At 37.5% G+C, this 21,692-nt stretch overlaps 1 protein-coding gene across 5 annotated transcripts in view; it reads left to right on the plus strand.

The window, feature by feature from the left end:
* Ctnna2 (catenin alpha 2) overlaps nucleotides 1-21,692 on the plus strand; it is a 1,105,512-nt gene that overhangs the window by 834,554 nt on the left and 249,266 nt on the right. For all 5 annotated transcript variants that reach the window (XM_042690427.1, XM_042690430.1, XM_042690428.1 and 2 more), the window contains one exon: nucleotides 15,680-15,760. In XM_042690427.1, coding sequence (XP_042546361.1) covers nucleotides 15,680-15,760 — 81 coding nt within the window. The remainder of the gene's footprint in view (nucleotides 1-15,679; nucleotides 15,761-21,692) is intronic.

Below are 21,692 nucleotides of genomic sequence, written 5' to 3' on the forward strand. Positions count from 1 at the left end.
ATCCATGGTTCAGATGTTGGATTAAGATAGAGAAAAGATCAAGGTAAGATTTATTGTTATTGGATGCCATTTTTGTGTTGGACTTAGAGATGGACAGAATGTACTATCTCATTTAATTTTTGCCACATGTTTTTACTGTTCTGTAGATGAAATCTGACATTAGATGAGGATAGAGATATGTTAATAAGAAAGAAGAGATGAGTTGTAATTTCAGTTTGCAGCTCTTCAAAAATACTCTGGAAGGTTGGAAGAAATGGTAAAGCCTGAACTGATGAGTGAAAGTATCAGATTGAGAGTTCAAGTCCTGGTCTTGGACAAAGAAGAAAAAGAAAAAAAGGAAAAGAAAAACAAACAAGCAAAAACAATGCTGCCTTTGGCACCAATAGCTCATACCTGTAGTACTAGCTACTCAGGATGCTGAGATCTGAGGATCATTGTTCAAAACCAGTCCAGGGAGGAAATTCCATGAGACTCCAAAGAATCACTGAAAAGCTGGAAATGGAGCTGGCTCAAGTAGGAGAGTACTGGCTTTGAGCACAAAAAATTCAGAGACAGTTCCGAGGCCCAGAATTCAAGCCCCAGAACACACTCATCTCTCTCTCTCTCTCACACACACACACACACACACACACACACACACACACACACACACACACACACACATTTCTTTGAAAGGCTAGGGATGTACTTATGAATCTGGCCTTCTGATGAAATCAGGATTAGAGAAATAAGAGCTAAATTTCTCAGTCAAGCCAGCCTTAATTAGCATGAAAATAAAGTTCCTCGGTATTAATCCTCTTCCAAAAATGGTAGCCATAAGTAATGTCTTGTTGATTTATCAGTTATTATCTGATTGTTCTGTCCCCCTATCCCCAACTTGACAAGTATTAGTTTTTGTTTATTTCTGGTTTCTGCGAGACCTTTCCTTTCTATAAAAACTAACCTCTGGTAGTCAGCTTATCAGAGAATGCATTCTATGTTAGGGAACACACCTTGTTGCAAATTTTAGAATTGCAAAGTAATCATGATCTTTAAATTATTTTATTTTGTTCTTTGACAGTGAAGAGGAAATTCCTTGGGATCTCTCTCTCTCTCTCTCTCTCTCTCTCTCTCGTAGTTTATCTAAGATATGTACTGGATAATAGCATATGATGTTGCCTCTTCTCTCTCTCTTTCTCTCTCATACATATACATTCAAATGCAAAATATGGTCACAATATTTTCATTTCACTCAATTTGGCTATATATGAAATCAACATATGCATTATTAAACAATTGAGCTGCTCACCAGCTTTTCATAAGTGAATATGTATTCATCTATGCATATATGTATGCTTATATGCATATACAAAAATACATATATACACATAACATATGTTTTCATATGTGTATATGTAGATAGATATTTATATTTATTTCTATATCACTTATTTCTGCCTATCTACACACACATACATACACACATCCATACATACTTTGGGACAGAGCTTTCTATACTGCTGAGTTTAGCTTTGAACCCTGCATTCTTCTTTCTCAACCTTTTGAGTGGGGGATTACAGATGCACACCATCATGTCTAGTCAGTTGTTTTTTTTCCTTACGCACAGTGTTCAATTTTCTACAGTAGTTTATTTAGCTCATTTATTCTCAGGGAACAAATTCAAAGCAGCAACCTTTAGCCCTGCCCCTGCTTTCTTTTATTAGGGTTTAAGAGACAGGAATCAGTTACAGGTAGATACCTGAGGGTGTGAGGTAAGACCACCTTGCCAGCTTCAGCACCAAAGGCTTTTCAAGGATTTGTCATAAGGAAATGCCCAACACATGACACGGGGAAAAGGCTGCTCTCCTGAGAAGGGGAGAGGAGGGCGAATTATATGAATCTCATGGGGTCCAGAAAGACAGGGCTTGACTGGCCTTGTGCAAGGTGCTTCAGGGGAATAAGAGAAGGGAAACTGGCCATCTAGGATATTATTTCAAAGTGCTCAGCAGGACTCTTCTCTTAGAGGGCTGAGACATGTGGGCAGAAAGGTCAGTACCCTGGGAAGAAGAAGTTGGGAGTAAAATTTTGGAAAATGCTGAAATGTAGACTTTACTATACCAATAGAAGCTCTGAAATGATGCCTGACACAGGACCTTGGTTTTTTGTTGTTGTTTTATTTTAGTTTTGATATGGAAAAATTCTCCTAAGCTCTACATGCCTTAGTTAAGACTCTTCTGTGACTTTGTGTTGACTTCTTAATTAGCCTTACTTGATATCTACAGGTAGCCATGAAAATGGAGGCATGCAATTGGGGAAAACTTAATTCTTTGAGTAGTGCTTTTTTTTTTCTTCTTCTTCCTCTTCCTTCCAAATAGCATAGCAGAGTGTATTTAGTCTGCATTGTTTAATTTCTCAAGCAGTACAGCTTTTCTTTTCTAATTAAGTGGTTTGGTTTAGACTCTCATGTTTTTGAGATAGAACAACTAATTCATCAGGAATTAAGGCGAATTGCCTTAATCATAGATCCTTAATCCTATTTCAGGCTTACTAACAGTAAATGATTGCAAAACTCATAATTAGGTTGATCAACAGAATTCCATGGAAATCTTTAAATGTAGATTCCAGGGCTATAATAGGAGTGATTTTGATTACTCATATAATTGCTTGGGCTGGAATCAATAGAAGTATCCTAGTGTTTCTAGAACTTGTCTGCAATTTAAAAAGTTTATGTTAAAAAGCAAAAATTGCCTGAGAGTTTAGATCAGCAGTAGAGCATTTGTGTAGCATGTTTAAGGCCTTGCTTGGGTTTGAGCACCAGCATTGTAAATGACACAGAGACAAAGAGACAGAGTCAGTGAAAGAGGGGGAGGGAGGGAGGAAGGGAAGGAAGGAAGGAAGGAAGGAAGGAAGGAAGGAAGGAAGGAAGGAAAGAAGGAAGGAAGGAAGGAAAGAAGGGGAAATGAAAAAATGCCAGATCCTAACTTCTGAAGCTACTGTAATGTAACTACTAGAAGATAAACAAAACATTTGTCTTTGTAACAGTTAGCTCATTTTTCTATTCTAATAAATATTGAGTCTAAGACTGTTCTATATATTTTTTTAATTTTAGCAACCATTTTCTATCTTTTAATCAAGAATAGCATAGCTGACCTGAAAGTTTATATTAGCAGCCTGTTACCAGCTCTGAATTATCTGTGAAGGTCTGGGAATGAGATGGTATCCTTCTGGTTTTGCTCATAGACAGGAATAAGAAATACTCACCACCACCACTTGAAGTGCTCTGAGGAGGCCCAGGAGGTCAGGAGTTGGCAATGGAGAAGGGAGTTTCTTCTAAGAAGTCCTCCAATTCTGGCTATTCAGACACTGATTTATAAGCAAAGATTTAGAACTGTGACAATAATCCAGTGACTTGGGGATCTGTACCCAGTTCCAATGATCATCTAGGCACAGGTTAATACTGTGTATTTTGTTTGGTTATTGATTGTCCACCCCTCACCCCACCTCAGCTGGATTGGATAGAATACTACACACTTCTTAAAATTCCATGCAGACCTAGCAATCTTTCACTAAGATCTTAGCATAGGAAGGAAAAAGTGTTGGACTAGATGTGATGTGCATTCTCAAGTCTCCCCCTTAATAGACACAGTGTACGCTACAGAGAGCAAAGTGTAATTTTAAGAACCTTGTAATTCTTTACAAATTAACACAGCAGATGGTGTTTATGCGAGCCACATAGTGAGGAATATTTGGGACGATGTGAGACATGTGTTCCAGGGTTTTGGCCTGCTTTATACTTAGTTTAGTTTTTAACTGTCATGCTGGGGGGAAAAATGCTATTTGCCTCATAAAGTTTTCATTAGTTCGAAGTGTGAGGAAATGCCCCAAGGGCTGGTTGTAATATGATTTAAACTCTGAAAACTCACAGTGAGAACTCAACTTAGCAAAGATTGAAGAGGACCTGGTCTTGCTCCTGGTCAGGAAGTGGTGAGCTCCTTAGAGTTGGTGCTATATTTGGGGAACAACTAAGCTTTCTTTACCTCTGACTTGGGGACAGACTGAAGAAGAGCCCAAGCCTTTAAACAACCAAAGACAAGACCAAAAAGGAGTTTTCTAGCTCTGCATTGTAGGTTGCTGGCATGTAAATCACTAAAGTATGTTTTAGTTGTTTTAACTGCCCATGGACTTAAATAGAATCTATTATTGTGCTAGTTTTCTCATTGTGGTCATGTTATGTGACTAATGCTCACAACCTGTATAGCCAGTTTTTAGAAACTGCTGCCCTTTGGAGGGGAGCAGGGAAGGAAACAGGATGTTCCCAAATAGAGATAGTTTGGGGTCAGAGACAGAGGAGGAGATGAGCCTTAGACATTTGGGAAAGACAAAGACAGGTCTGAGCTGGTTTGGGTAGACAAAATTGTCCTAGCTCTAACACATTGATGGAGTTATCTTTGGGGCTCCCTGGGCTTGCAGAAAGTACATACAACTCTTCAAGCATTTCTTCTATCCTCTGCCACACATTGTCTTCCTCAGCTTCCCCCTTCCCCTAGTTTTGCTGTATATTCTGCTTCCTTATTCCATGACGGTTTTTTCCCATGTCTAAGAAGCACATTTGCACCGTGAGAGCGCTTAGTGTTCTCAAGCTTACCTGCTTCCACCTGTCATTGTTTTGAGAGTCATCATTTATCCATTGTGCTTGTTCTTCCAAACTTATGTACATGTGAATCCTATCCATGAAACCAAAGCTTGTCTTTTAGAAATTTCCATTTTCTTCTGGTACGGGAGAGATTTTGAGCAGGGAAGGAGAGAGTGAATGTAGGGAAGGAAGGAAATAAGTGTAGCTAGCGAATAGTATTTCTTTGCCATCGGAGAAGACATAGACAGCCTTCAATGGCATGTCTGCACGAAAGTAACCTTGTTCCCAGACATCTACATCATGAAATTACACCAAACAGGCAGAATAATAATTACCTGACTTATGTTTAGTATGTATATATATATATATATCAACATATATATATCAGTACATATGTCTAATTTCATATATATTCATATGCAGCATTGGTACTCACTAACCACTATATATACAGTAGGTGGGGATGGGAGAGAAAAACTGGAAAAGAGTGAGGGAAGGATGACATTGTTCAAAAATAAATATACTTTTTATCTGACTTATATAACTGTAATCTTTGGAATATCACCTTTATAATAATTTTAAAATGCATGAAAACGATGTATGTATGTGTATCTACATATATATATATGTATATGCATACCCATATGAGTATATACATAAACACATGACAAGTTTCTGAGCAACACAGGATGATAATGGTACATTCCATATATTGGCATATAGCATGACATCCAAAATTCAATAAATATTGCTGGGGGGCTGGGAAGGTGGCTCAGTGGTAGAGTGCTTGCCTTGCATGCATGAGGCCCTGGGTTCGATTCTTCGGTACCACATAAGCAGAAAAAGCCAGAAGTGGAGCTGTGGCTTGAGTGGTAGAGCACTAGCCTTGAGCTGAAGAACTGAGGGACAGTGCCCAGGCCCAGAGTTCAGGCCCCATAACCAACAATAAATAAATAAATATTGCTGGGGCTTATATGTGTGTGTGTGCATACATATATATGTATATATACAATTGTTGCTGTTCATTAGATAGGAATTATTTGTATCAGCAGCATTATCTCCAAGTGTTCCAAGGAGTATGAGTGTATATGAACTGAGATGAGAGGGCTGGGGTGATGGAGGAACTATGGCATGATCTACTTCTTGATATATGTGTAAATGAGACCCAAGGAGGCCAACGCTTGAGGTCCCTTAATAAACATACTTGCCATAAATTAAAATGACACTCTTCCTGAATATATTTTTAATTTCTGTGAGCTCTCAGCACTATAGACCTCGTTGTTGACCTCTTTTGAGATGGTAGAAAATGCCAGACTCTAGGGGTCCTTCAGCAGTTGATAGCTTTAACTGAATACTGTAGGGAAAAATTCGTTTAAAAATAAATCAGAACTTAAAATTATATTGAAATCCTAATCACTCATTCATCACGTGTGTGCATGCATGTCTTCATCTGTGTGTGTACGCATTTGTGTCTATGCATGTACTTGTGTATCTGTGTGCAGTGTGTGCATGTATGTCTCTCTGTGTGTTTGAATATGCCTGCATGTTTGTGCATGTGAGTGTATAAAATCAATGGGAATTTGCACTGCAGTTTGGTTACTTCCATGTCAACTGTGGGAATGCCACAGCATTTTCAGCAGTTTGCTTAGTACATGGTATCTTACAGACTTAGAAGGAAAATGTAGTTAATTAACCCAGCTTTTAGCAACCACCTGAGGTTAGGGGTGGAATTGTAAATAATTCTTCTATGCCTTGTTACCTGAGAATGAATAACTGAGGGCAACCCCTGTGTTGATAAAATAAATCCAAGGGTGAGAATTCTAAGATTCACAGGTTCCATCCAAACATTTCCTGTGGCTTTGAGCAGTAAATTGTAAAGTAGGTGAAATTTATTTTAGGATCCCATATTTCCAAATCATCGATTACTTTCATACCTACTTCCTATCCTCAGATGCCTCCTTGAACCATCTTCTTTCTATCTATAAATGAAGACATCCTAAGCACTTCTTAGAGGGTTTGTGCTGAGTCTTTTGGCATTCTTGACCTGAAAAGAAAACAAAAAAAAATCTTGGTTTCTGTTCTGCAACAACATGAAAGCTTGTTAAATGATACAGGGTGATATCTTGTTAGCATCTGAATTATTTGATGCAGTTCCTAGTGGAAGACTACAGTATATTCAGAGGAGACCTGCATATGCTAGGTCTACGAAGACTTCCTGGAGAGCCAGGCACCCATGGCTCATACCTGTAACCCTAGCTACTTCTTTTTTAAAAATTTTATTTTATTGTTAAGATGTTGTACAGAGGGGTTGCAGTTACATGAGTAAAGCAATGAGTCATTACTTGTCGATCATTGTTATCCCTTCCCTTCCTTGTTGTTGTCCTGCTAACCCTAACTACTTCTAAGGCTGAGATCTGAGAATTTCAGTTTGAAGCAAGCCTGGACAGGAAGTCCATGAGACTGTTCTCTCCCAAGTAACCACCAGTAAAACTGGAAGTGGCACTGTGACTCAAAGTGATAGAGCATTAGCCTTGAGCAAAAAAGCTCAGTGACAACACCCAGGCCTTGAGTTCAAGTGCCGTGATTGACAAACAAACAAACAAAAAGACTTCCTGGATGAGATGAGTAGAGACTTACTAGAGAAACTATTGGTTGAAAGGATATGGCCTCTTCTAGCCAGGCATCAATGGTCCTAAAACAGAGACACAAACTTTGTGAGCTAAGATGAAAAATGTAGTATTTTACAGATAGAAGGATAAGATGATGAAGTTTAAACAACACAGACCCAAAGATGAACAGAAAATAGAACTTTAGGGAAAAAAAACTAGGTAAGAATGGAGGACTATTGAAATCTTGGCCTTAACAGGACATACTGAGGATGGGAAGGGAGGAACTCAACAAAGGATGCTGAGACTGGAGATATACACTGTTGTCTGGATATTATAGACTCCGAAACTTAAGAAACACTTTGAATCCTACAGACTTATTGATGGGTACATTTTCATGGTTTGTTAGTAACTGAATTGAAAAAATAACATATAATAATATTGTAAGGTCCATTCATGGATGGTGAGCAGACCCCGCCCAGTACTTCCGTTACCTAGGCAACTGGGAGGTCACATCTGCATCCGCTGAGGTCACCTCTGAATCTGATGTGGCCACACCTTTCTCCCACCTGGTACCACCTCTTACCTGGTCCCACTTCCTTTTACCTGGACACACCTTTATCTGCCCCTACCCTATATAAGGCCCAACCCAGGGCCAGACGCTCTCTTCTGCCAGCTGTGTAGAGTGCCAACCTTGCCTGGCCCCAGCAGGTCTACTAAATAAACCTACACCTTACCTGAATACCACGTGCGTGGTGCTGTTCTTACTCAGCTACCTCTTTTTAAAAACCTAACAAATATGATAAACCTTGGTCAGTGGGCAGTATTAGAAAAAGGCCCATGAGTGGGTCCAATATCTTGCCAAAACCCAGACATTTCAGGCAGTATTCTAGGGTGTGTCCATTGTCTGAAGTCTTCCTCTGCCAATATCTTATTTTTGAATCATACTAGCTTAGTATTTTAACTTCTGTAAGTTACTCAATCCCTTTTGGATGTAAGTGACAAAAAAACTAAACATTAACCAACAGGGGATAATTTATTGATTTCAGTACAAGTAATCCATTACAGTGTACTTTTGGATTTAGAGACAATAGAATTCAGGAGGCCTAAAGGTCCAATTGATTGATTCAGTGAAATTTGTTAAGTAGCTATTATTGCCAGATTCAACTTTAGACTCTAAGGATATAATAATAAACAAAGTAATTAATTTTGTAAGCAGTATATACTATAAACTGAATGATTGCATTCTAATCAAGAAATGGAAATATAATTCCCAATATCAGGGTATGAAAAGGTAGAGGGTTTTGAGAAATGATTAGGTCACAAGGTTAGAGCATTTATGAATGTGGTCAGTGCCCTCAGACACAATACCTGAGCGAGTTCCTTGTGCCTCTTGCCCTTATGAACAGGAAGCCAGAAGATGTTTAATGTGAATCAGATACCAAGGCGGCTGTTGATTTAATCTAAGACTTCTCTACTTCCATTATTCAAGATGAAAACTTTTTTGTTGTTGTTGTTGGTTGTGGGGCTTGAACTCTGGGCTTGGGTGCTGTCCTTGAGCTCTTCAGCTCAAGGCGAGTGCTCTACTGCTTGAGCCACAGTGCCACTTCCAGTTTTCTAGTGGTTTGTTGGAGATAAGAGTCTCATGGACTTTCCTGCCTGGGCTGGCCTTGAACTGCCATCCTCAAATCTCAGCCTCCTGCATAGCTAGGATTACAGGCATGAGCCACTGGTGCCCAGCTTAGATGAAAACTTTTGTCGTGAAAAACAACCTTGTTTGTGGTATTTTTGTTATAGCAGTTGAAACAGAAAATATGCACTAATTTAAGCTGACTCTAAAGCTGATCTCTTTCCCTTTATTCTTTCCTCCCACCTCCTCCTTTTCCTCCTTTTCTTCCTCCTTTTCCTTCTCTTCCTCTTCCTTCCTTGCCTCTTCTTGTCTTACTCCCATTCCTTCACACTTTATCCCTTCTATACCCTGATTTCTCTCATGATCTGTCCTTTTTTCTGGCTCTTTTTCTTTACCTTTATGTTCCCTCTTATTCCCCTTTCATTTTTCAGCTATGCTTTACTTTTTTGTGTGGGGCTGGGGGTTCCTTTTTCAGAAATTTCTACATATTTCCAGTTTAACTACAATCCGTTTATAAATCTTACAAAGAATAAAGGTGTTTCCTTCTTATCAGTTCTACCCATAACCTACAAATCTGTGGCTAGTTCTCACAGGTTTGGTTGTTAGTTTCAGTTTATCCCTTGGCTAGGTAGTTTCGTTTGAGGTTCTACTTAAAATGTTTTCAAAGTAACAGTTGATGATTTCTCAGCACATAGACTCATTGTAGATCAAGGGTATTGATGGGTAGGACTCAGAATTCTCACTAATAATACATTTTGATATTCTTTTATTAATTATTGATGCCATTTTAAAGTTGATTCTTCTTTGCTAGAGCTTTGACAAGATCAGACAGAGGTGGTCAAAGATAAATCATATTTGCTCTTTCTGGTTGTATCTCTCTTTCCTCCCCACCTCCCATCATCCTAACATCCAGGAAAGCTACCCTGTGAGGTGGTGGAGTGTCGAGAAGACAGATTTGCTTTGGGGTTACTGCTCTACTTTCATCCATTGGAAATACAAATTGTTTCCTTCTTTTTTTTTTTTTTTTTTTTTTTTTTTTGTCGGTCGTGGGGCTTGAACTCTGGGCCTGGGCGCTGTCCCTCAGCTCTTCAGCTCAAGGCGAGCACTCTACCACTTGAGCTACAGCGCCACTTCCGGTTTTCTGGTGGTTTATTGGAGATAGGAGTCTCACGATCTCTCCTGCCCGGGCTGGCTTTGAACCGCGATCCTCAGATCTCAGCCTCCTGAGTAGCTAGGATCACAGGCGTGAGCCACCAGCGCCCGGCCTGTTTAAGGAAAAATATTCTTAGGTAGTGAAAATATAAAACTTAGAAAGGTCCAAATACCCAGGCTGTGAAATGTTCAAGGTTCTATCAATAATGTTGCTATCTGTAATAAGGATATGATTTTTACATGCAAAATTGGAGGGCAGGCAAGCAACCTTCCAAATATGATAGGTTGACTACTGGATCAATAAGTAATTTTTCTCCTCCCTTTTGTTGTCTAAATTATAGGTTTAAATGACAATAAAATGTGTTGGAGATAGAATATATGGTACATTATTGCTTTCAGCCATCCTGATGATTTTGACTTCCACTTATTTCAAATGACAACAATTTGAAGACTGGACATTTGATTAGTTTCTCACATATTCTCCAATAGTTTAGAGTCACAACTACATGGTATTCTGAAGATTCCTTATATGCTCAGTCAAGTTTGCAGATAAGTTTTGAAGAAAGGGGCAGACATTTACATTTTTCCAGCCTTACCTGACAAGTAAACACTGAGTTCTGAAACATGGCTGGTGTTTATCTGTAGACCTAATAGAAGTACTGGACAATAATTTTGTATTCCAGGACCTCCAAAATTGACCATATATATATATATATATATATATATATATATATATACATATATAATGTATTAGGGTGGAATTATAGGTTGGAATGGCAATAGGTTATAAAGAAACTTATTTTTAGAAATTTAAAAGCTAATGTTGCTTACTATTTTGTTTTTTATAACTGAGGCTGTTACTATCAGCTGTATATTTCTCAATATGTTAACACAAATATATTGTATACACAGGATTTTAGAGCATAATGGATAATGATATGGAGAGAAGAAAGATCTTTATTCAAAGTTGTGGGGACTATATTTTACAGAAGCAAAAGGAAGTATCATAAAAGATTTTTGAAATAAAATATTGTGCATTCCTGAAGACTAAGTGGAAAAAACAAAATTCCGGTTAATGGCCCAGTCTTTCTGTTTAGAGCTCATAATTGGGCAAATTCTATTTTAATGTAGAGTTAGAGTATGGGAGAATAAATTATCTTCCACAAAATTGAAATCAAGAGATGCATTCTCTTCTCTGTCACCAATTCAACCCATGGTCTACACTGAATGTGTTTTGTAAAATAGCATAAGAAAACTAAAACAAATAAAAGTTTACTAAACATACATTGCCCTAGCACAACAGATGGTAACTAGGAAAGGCGCCCACAGCAGTGTGAGAGAGTATTCCACCTGTCTTCTTTTTTTCTAAATAACAGTGTTTATTAAATGGCTAATTCTATTACAGACTCAATATGTGCAGGGAAAGGTATAGAAGGCAAGTGAGGAACAGGTCCAAGAAATCCACACAAGTTCTGTAGACAAAAAGTGACAGAGGACATAATCCTTCAACTAAGATTTTGTTGATGGCTGTAAATTGGAACATATAGAACAATGTAATTGCAGAGTCCAGAAATTCTAAGAGTGGAGATGGCTTAGGTATGGAATAGAAAATGCCCCGAAATGGAAGTCTGTGGGTGCTGGTCTGATGAAATAAATAGTCAGAGTCAGTAGCTTCATCTCTGAGCTTTGCTGTCCTCATCTCTGGTGAATGAGGTAGTAGAGAAGGAGACATAGCCAACCTTGACTGAGTTAATCGCCATTCAAGTACTGTGCTAATTGTGGTACAGATCCCATCTTCTCACCATTCACCAGGAACTCACAACACAAATGTTTATTCATGATTTAGACAAGAGAAAACTCCAAGCCACTGTCAAGTCACAGCCTCTTCTATAGAGCCAAGACTGCTAGCTCACAACAGGGAATTGGGCATTGATTCTATGGCCTAGAAGTCATCTCTGACCCTCTTCATCCTACAGGTGCTAAGTCTAGAGCTAGGGAAGTTGATGTGTCACTCTGACAGTTACTGGCAGGGTGATAGCAAACAGATTTAATTTTTTTTTTTGTTCTTGTTCAGCAAAGGCAGGGAGTAAGTAGATACTACTTCAACACCACACATGTTTTAGCTATAAATAGGTAGTCATTTCAAAATGAAAAGTTAGTTAAAAACTTCAGTTTATTAAGTTGCTTTTAATTAATAGACTGATTCTAGTTGATCCCCTGAGAACTAGTATTTTCTTTTTTTTTCCCACAGTGATGGTCAAATCCTGTTATTTAGCAACCATATTCAAGAAACAAGTATGTAAATGACAATGTTTCTTCCACTAATTTAATGCTTTCAAAATATCCTAGACATGTTGTCTAAGATGAACTGCTCCAAATATTCATTTCTTAAGAGAAATAACTGCCCTTTAGGGATTCTAGTCTCTGCAAGATTTTCCTACATTATTTCCTAACTGAAAAAAGTGAGAAGTACGGGTGATCCATAAATAGTTTCTATGTAGTTTCTAAATCAGGCCTTTCATTTTTTTTCCACAGCAAAACTTCTTTCTTAATCATCCTGAATAATATTAATGCCTTTGTTTCCAGCACCTTGACACCATGATTGATCATCTTGCTAACCTTGGGAAGGAGACAGAACATATATCATGCCATCAATTGAACTTAAGAGAAAATCAGATATAAAAAATGTGGAATAAATCATTATCCCAAGATAACAGAGACTAGAAAGCATGTCTGTCTGTGTGTGTGTGTGTGTGTCTCTCTCTCTCTGTCTCTCTGTCTCTCTGTCTCTGTCTCTCTCTCTCTCTCTCTGGGTGATGGGCTACCAGCACCATTTAGATCAACAAGTTAAGATTATTTCCGCATGCAGACAAAAGCCTGGCATGATGACTTGCATGTCCCTGTTTACTATGCAAATCTGAGCATTCGGGGATGTGCCACTTTTATTCCTACAAACATACTTTATTTAAAGAAATTGTAGCTAACAAAGGGCCAGTGACTTGTTAATTTTGGTCAGCTGTCCAAATCTCCTAAACTTTAGTCTTTGCTTTAAAAATCCCCAGCTTCCCCAAATAGTGATGATAAATTTGGTCCAAGTCAACCACATTTCTGCTTTGCTTTCAGCCAAGGGTTTGGAAGCTGGAGAAGCCCAGCTTTGCAAACATTACACCCACAAAATCTTGATAATTGTGGCATGGGATATTGATGTCAGTATAGTCTCTAGCTTTGGAGATCAAAATATAGTCAGTGGGACTCACACAGTGAGGAAACTCTTAAAACAATCTCTAGCAGGTCAAACAGATTCCTTCTTAGCATGCAGGAGAGGCTGGCCCATTCTACCTCCTGTCCTCCCAGAACCCAACTTATTATTTCTTATTATAAGCAGCTTTTTTTGACATTCAAAAGGTACAATCTCCTTCCTCTGTTAATCTAACCCAGGGTTTAAGGTCTCAATAAATTCTTTTGTTTTTTTCTCTGAGAATGCTGGATATGCCCATGCAATGTCTTCTGCCTATTCTGTGGGGCTTAGCCCTTTATAATGATAGTACTCTGCATAGTGTCCACAATACCAGTCTCACCTTCTAGTATGATCATCTATATAAGGAGCTCCTTAGGGTGAGAACCATAGTGCTGTCTTTTTGTGTGTTTCCCATGGTGATCCTGCCTAAAATATAGAGAATGAGTATTTGACAATTGCAATTCTATCCTCACAGGGGTAAAATCCTCATGTTACCCTTTTGCTCATAGACTGTCTCTATCAATCCCAGTCACAGTCCATAGCATCAACTTCTGGAGTAGGGGTGCCACATTTAGCACATAAATATATAGAATTCTATAGTTAATGATTTTTTTCAGTATAAATATAGCCTATAATTTTTAAATGCTGAAAATTAAAAAATATTATCTGAAGTCAAACTTGCATGCTCTCCACACTTGTCCTACCCTAATTCCTGCCTTGTAAGATCTTATTTTTATTTAAGACTTTCATATCTTGTTCAACGTGGATTCTATTGGCATTAAGTTTGATAGTTAGAATATTATATTTAAGTATTATTTGTCTTGATTAATGAGATCTTTGAGTTCACTCAGTAATTATCTTTTGCATTCAAACTGTCTTGATTATTTTTCTTTTTATAGGAATCTACTCTCTTGTCATAGCTACACTTTAACCAAACTCAAAATTATTAAAAATATAAAAGTAAGTTTTGATTCCTTTAGTAAATGGAGAAGGCATGAGAAATCTGTGGATCTCAAAAGTCAGAAAGATCACAGTCTAATCATCTACAAGAGAACCTTGTATTTTGATGGCAGGTCTTCCATTTGCTATGAGAAATCCAAAGAAGAAAGATGTAGGCTCTGGGTGCTAGGCTTGGGACATACTTGAATATGAAAAGTCTGGGCAGTCAAGGTACACTGGCTATACAACTTCCTAAGAATTTTCTGAAAGATCAACCAATACGTTATTCTTCTCCATATGCTTTTGCTTTCTTGCAACTATTTATAGGCCAATCTTTCAAGGTTGTAAAATGTTGTCTTTGTTTTAAGCTATTTCTACTTACAAACCTTCAGAGGATATATCTGCTAGAGTTAATGTATGAATTTGGGGAGTGGGAAAAGATGGCTAAAATGTGTATAACTTTAGATAATTAAAATGAAGCATCCATATTTGATCTTGTGTTTAACATGGACTGAACTGATACTTGTACGATTTTATCGAGGTTCTGTGTAGCTACATGAGGTGGCCTGCCTCTAAGATCATTCTAAAGGATGTTTGACTAAAGTTTAGATAATTTAATAGATCTGGCAGTTGTTTGAAGACAACTTTCTGTTAAGGAGAAATAAATAAATTACAGATAAAAATAATGCCATATGTATGTTTTGTAGAGCTTTTACCCATGGGTATCTAGTTACTGTTTTAGTATATGTGCTATTGAAGCGAGCATATCTAGTTACTGTTTGAAAAAGACAACAGAGATTTTTATTGCTTGGTTTTAATTAATTTTTCTGTATCTATAAAAATAGAAAAGAAATGAAATAGAAGGTTATGAAATTTTCAGTGACTAGTTTATTTAAAAGGATTCTTTGTTTTTATAGTTACATGTTAAAGTTATAAAGGACATTTTCTTTATCACTTCACATTGTGGGTTGGTTACTGTTGTGTTCTGCAGGCAGAACAGACATTAAAATTATTGTATTTTCCAGTAAATCATCTCTTTTGATTTTTGGTACAGTTGCAACATAGCCTATGAAATATTGATATAAAATTCCAAACTCTGATGTTAACCTAAAATTCTTTCGAATTTATTTTTGTCATCTCAATTATCTCAAAATGTGATTGCATAATAGAGAAGCACAAAACATATTTATTTGGAAAGAAAAGCAAAACACTTCTATGCTTATTGAATATGTAAATGGCTGGAGAATGGAGTAAAACAGTTTTGCATGGAGTCAAATGTGAACATACTTATAACCACACTGAGAATATATTGACTTTCATCAATGCTCATTTTTAGTTAGAAATAAACAACTTTGGAGGTCCTATTATGTTAGCTACATATTGAAATGAATCTATATTTTAATTGTTTGGACTCTCTAAGTGATTCACTGAATTGTTTTTAACCTTTAATGTCTCTAATATTGAATTGTACAAACCAGAAATTATTTTTCTTTTCTTAATAGACTGGAAGGAAAGAAAAAGGAGATCCTCTAAACATTGCAATTGACAAGATGACCAAGAAAACAAGAGATCTAAGGAGACAGGTATTTACTTTGTTTTGAAGCGCATGAAATTTAGTACTAATTTCCAACAACATCTTCTTTTATTTGGCTTCCTTTTTGGAACTTATGTTCTGGTTGTTATTTCATATTTACTTTACATATACATAGAAATGTTTCACTGGAAAATTAGAGATTAACTAGAGAAATGTGCTGGATTCAATGCTGAAGATGTTACCACCCGGTGAAGGGCAGTCCCTCCTCATGGCCCAAATAGAATCTTTCCATGTTGAAACTTGGATTAAATACTTTCTGCTTCTGCTTTTCAACTTTGAGATTCAGAGAAGGCAAGAGCTTGTCTCTGACCTCTAATATTTCTTACTTATCAAATCTAAGGCATCAAATGATAAAACTAGAATGCTGGTGGTTAATGAGAAATGCAACTCATAATCTAATGGACTAGTTAAGGTCTTAGAACCCAGTGTAATTGATTCTCTCAGGGACATAAACCTAAAATGTTTGCTTATCAGATGGTTGCTTGGGAATCTAGAAGCCAAAAAAAGGAGAGTTTGTTAGATGATTTTAATGTCTGATGGTGTCATAAGTCTGAAAGAGCCATTTTTCTTAGAGGAAAAAACGATCTCAGAGGAGACCCTTTTTACAATGAAATGTTGTGTTAGCACTGGGAAATGTCCTAAATCCTTTTTATGTTTCTTTGATGAGCACCAGTTTCATTGATATTGTTTTTTTCTAGAAGAGACCATAATCTATATATTAATTTATAACAAAACCCCATTTTCGGTATCTGTCTGCTAGGCAGCCTATCTTGTTTAAAAATGTCCATCTCACTGACTAAGTTCTAATTGATTTAGTTAGATAGCACAAATCATTGTCCATGGTAGCTGGAAAACCCAGATTAGCACTACTATGTCTACCATTTACTCCTGCAATACATTAGGTATAGATAAGTACAGATTAGCAAGGTGTCTGGACAAGGATAATGGAACAACATCTTAGAAGTGATTGACATGAGAGTAGCACACTGTTTCTGATCTCTGACAAGGAGCATCTCTGCTGTCTCCAAGATATTGCCTGAAGGAGTGGACACACTTAAGCTAATTCATTCATTCAGAAAGCAGTATAGTTACTTCTGGAATGTGCATTCACATGTTTGACTGCTCAATTTGTTTTGGGGGATAGCATTTCCTCTTATTTATTTTACCTTGAAATAGGCATAACTTTGTCCTTTTAGACATTAGTACATGATACAAAATAGATATATATGATCAGATCTGAGTCTCTTTTCACTTTTAGACGAGCTCTTGGAAATGCAATGATATGGGTAATGGGAATTAGAAGACTGTTAGGGGAAAACATTAAATCTGTTATTTGTAACTCGGGTTTTAATTTTCAATTTTGACAAAATTGGGGATTAAAAGTTGTCTGAGCCTGGTGCCAGTAGTACAAATTTGTAATCTTAGCTACTTGAAAGGCTGAGAGCAGAAAGATCTTGATTTGAAGTCAGCAGAAAAGTGCTCAAGACCCCATTTTGGAAATAAAGCAAAAATAGATTTGTAGATAAGGTGCAGGTGGTAGAATGTCATCCTAACAATCATGAAGACCTGAGTTCAAGCCCCACCTCTGCCAAAAAAAAGGGTTAGTGATTGTGGAGCGTTTGTTTCTTATTTTTTAAAATTGTTTTTGCTTTCTTTTCTTATTATATAGTCCAGACTGAACTTGAACTCTTGATTTTCCTCCCTCAGACTTCTGAGTGCTTGGGATTACAATCAGGAGCCATCCTGTTTGACTAAATATGCTGATATTTCTCTACTAGTTCTGTGATTAGGCCTAGGACCATATGCATGCTAAGCAAGCACTTTTACCATTAAGCCACACCATCAGTACCCTCCATTTCTTGAGTACCTTATGCATAAAAACAGAGTCAGTTACATCTGGAAGTTCTCTTTGAACTTTGTAAAATGTATGAGTCCAAGAAAAATCCTCATTAGTCACCTATGCCAAAGGTTTCTAAGGCAAAAACGTAGTTAATTTCATTTTATTTTTTTACACATTAATTTTTAGAAGCAGTAATCTTACCTTTGATCAGATTGTCAAACAAGAAGGAGTTTCTCTGCTTCCCTGGACTTCCTGCATTTAGTAGGGATTATGTGTTCACTCTACCACTTGAGCCACAGCGCCACTTCTGGCTTTTTCTGCATATGTGGTGCTGAGGAATGGAACCCAGGGCCTCATGCATACAAGGCAAGTACTCTACCACTGAACTATACCTTCCCAGCCCAGGGATTATGTTTTTATTTGTAGAGTTAGCACCGATAACATTCCCTATTTATGGAACTTTTGAAACAGCATTTTTGTCTTACAATGCAATGGACAAAGCAGTTTTTACTTTGGCATTACATATTCGAGAAAAGGATGATTCTTTTTAGCAGAGGATAGTGGAGAAATTTAAAGGTGACATTTCAACTGATTAAGAGACAGGCTCCTAGGAGAGCTTCCTTGAGTGTGACAGTAGAAGTAGTATGTCCTCCCCTAATATGATTCTATGCATATGATCTTTTTCTCACTTTTACAAAAGATATAGAAGAATAAGTATGAGAGGAGAACAATTTCATGGTATTACATTTCAACAGTCATGGCATAATCTCACTCTCCATTGTGAATTTGGTTCAAACACCTTTCTCATTCTTAATCTGCCTATCTAGGACTAAAATGGTACCCATCTGTCAGTTCCATCCCTATCCATATGTTAGGGTATTTTTGTCTTTCTTACCATCACTTCTGTTCTCCATGTACACCTGTAGGTACAAAATATTCTCTGTGCTAAATCAAATCTACTGAGAACTTGTGCAGATGGAATATGCAATGACTAATTTGGTTGGCTTGATAGGTAATCAGCTTAGATTTAGGTGGGTAGTTAATGGGATTAACAATGTTTTCCCTGAGTGTCTGACAATTCCTATGCAACAGTGGCCCAAGAGTAGCTCCATGAGGTTTCCCTACTGCTGAGATACTTTCTGTACTTGCAATCACAGGCAAATCCTCTCTAGTCTAAATGAGAGCCATTAATGATCTGGGATCTTATCCTTTATATGTATTCCTTTATATGATATTTAAAGATATCAAAAATCATTGGAGAGGGGGATAGGAAGGTGGCTCAGTGGTAGAGTGCTTGCCTTGAATGCATGAGGCCCTGGATTCAATTCCTCAGCACCACATAATCAGAAAAAGCTGGAAGTGTCACTGTGGCTCAAGTGGTAGAGTGCTAGCCTTGAGCTGAAATGCTGAGGGACAGCATCCAGGCCCAGAGTTCAGGCTCCACTACTAGAAAAAAAAAAAAGAATCAAAGGTTGTAGTTCACAAATAAAGATTTTTCAGTAACTTTCATGACTTCCCATGATTTCAGTTTCTATCTTTTCCTCAGAGCCCACATATGGGAAATACTCTTCAGAAAGTTGAACCTTGAAAAGTTCCTCTCATCAACTTTAAAAGAAATAAAGTCAATTACCGTACTAAACTTAGACCTCCCTAATTAAAAAAAGTGGAGTTAGACCTATTGACAGTTTTAAGAAAATGAAATTATCCAATAAAATGAATCTGTTTCAGTTGGATATTTTTTAGCAGGCAAACCAGTCTCTCTTGAGGCAATATATCCCAAGGAACGGCAGAGTCATAGATTGTGAAAAAGGTCATCAGAACCCAAAGGTTTATGTTTCAAATTGATTGACACACATCCACACTGCCAATTAAGCCCATGACAATGGGCAGTGGTAGGGTAGAATCCTCTCAGGAGTATTTTGTTTGGAATTCAAATTGAATTTATGGGAATATAACTGCCAGCTGTAAGAACTATGTTCTAATTTTAGAGCTGAAGGCACAGTGGGACCCATTTCTGAGCTATTATCACTGCTGTGATTCTGGAAGCAGACTCTTGTGGAAGCAAAAGCTTTTGGCTGGCTCTCTATCTGGGTGCCAAGGGCCCACATGGTCCATCCGTTGCTCAGCAAGGACCCAAGCAGTGTCTGCTAGCTGTCCCTATCTGGTCTCCTTCCATGCACTACCTGTGAACTGCTCTAGGCATAGGCTCTTAGGTTTTCCTACACATACGAGGATCTTGGTTTACCATGGTTGTGACTTTATTCTTTTTTATTAGTCTTTATTTCTAGGTTGATAAGAAAATTACAATTCAAACATCTCCCTATAAGAAGTTAACAAATGCTAGTTCTAATTTTATGAAGGGGCTAAACTTAAACTTAGTCATTTTTACTCTCAAAAGTAAGCAGGGGCTTACTTCTTACCAATCTTACCCTTCATAGCCGTTATGGTGATCCCTACAATGATATCTAGTCACAGTCAACTTGACAAATGTCTTAATGTTGCTATTACAGTACAAATATTTTCAACAACAAAATTTTCTGAGTATAATGATTTTACATTGGGATAAACAATAAAGTTGGATTGTCATATAATTGACAATCCAGAGTTCCCCAATGACAACATATCACTGGATGGTATATTTAAGGTCCATTTATCATTACCTGGTTTCAAAGAGGACTGCAGAAAAATCTTCCATGATAAAGGACAAACAACTATAAACCTACATGGTTTCCCAACCCTCCCCCCCCTGTGGCTCTATTCCTGATAGCAGAACTGTAGATGAAGACTGATAATCATCCATAAGAACTTGTAAAATCACTGCTCACAGAATGTTAATTAAATCATAGCTGACAAATGCCAAGTTCTTACCATGTGCCTAGAACAGTTCTAAGTTCTTTCCAAGTACTGCCCATATTTAATCCTTACAGTAGTTTTATGATGGAATAAGGCCATGCATGTACACGGGTATGGAGTGGTAGAAGGTTCCAGCATGGGCTCTCCATAGAACCAGCACACACAGGTGGAGCACACATGTGCTGATCCAGTCTTGGGGATGTGTGCAGGGAAGAAGGAAGAAGGAGGAAGGAGGAATGAAGGCTCATGTAAGTATAGAGAGGTACTTTGTGGTTTTCAATAAGACCACCACACTCTAGGACTTGAGGTGATACGTATGCTCTATAGGCAGAAAAACAGTATCTTTGGTGAATGTCAAAAACATGGTATTTATTTGATATTATCTCCCAGGTCTCCAGCTGTTATGGTTCCCTGGATCCTCTTTTTTGAAAAAAAAAATGCTATTCAGTTTAGAAATCTGGCTTTTCAATATGTGAATTATAGACTTTCCAAAACATTTACAGATAAAAGGAATGTTGAGACATTCAGTTCTTTTTCTCACATCTGCCTGTGAGGGGGCCAATTATTTTTAGATTCATTGTAAGGAAACATTTTTAAAATAATTTGTTCTTGTTTTTGATTCTGTTTTTCTTCATAAGGATATAAGACTTTCTATATGGCTATCATAACGCAAAAATGATAAAATTATGGGTTTTTTTCCAAATATTAAAATTTGTGTTTTCAGGCTGGGAAGGTGGCTCAGTGGCAGAGTTCTTGCCTTGAATGCATGAGGCCCTGGGTTCAATTCCTCAGCACAACATCAGCAGAAAAAGCCAGAAGTTGTGTTGTAGCTCAAGTGATACAGTGCTAGTCTTGAGCTGAAAAGCTGAGGGACAGCATCGAGGCCCAGAGTTGAGGCCCCACGACCAACCAAAAGAAAAAAAAATGTGTTTTCACACTGACACCCATGTGACATCAAATAATCTCTGAGAATTTGTTGTAGGTCACACTTCTACACTGCTGTAGAATCAGGGAAACCAGCAAATGATCACACCACAACAGAGATTTAAAATATCATACCAAGAAAGTCAATGACAGCTAAACACTGTGAGTATGAATAGAAAGGTCAGAATAGCAAAAAGAGAGTTCAAAGGTAAAAGGCCATTGTTTGAACTTGGAAAAGTTCTGCTGAAACATCCCTAGATATTAGCTCACATTTTATCTGCTGAAAATATTCATTAGGCCAAAT

The sequence above is a fragment of the Dipodomys spectabilis genome, unplaced genomic scaffold (genome assembly GCF_019054845.1).
Source record: "Dipodomys spectabilis isolate Male_0828 unplaced genomic scaffold, ASM1905484v1 ptg000137l, whole genome shotgun sequence".
Lineage (NCBI taxonomy): Eukaryota > Metazoa > Chordata > Mammalia > Rodentia > Heteromyidae > Dipodomys > Dipodomys spectabilis.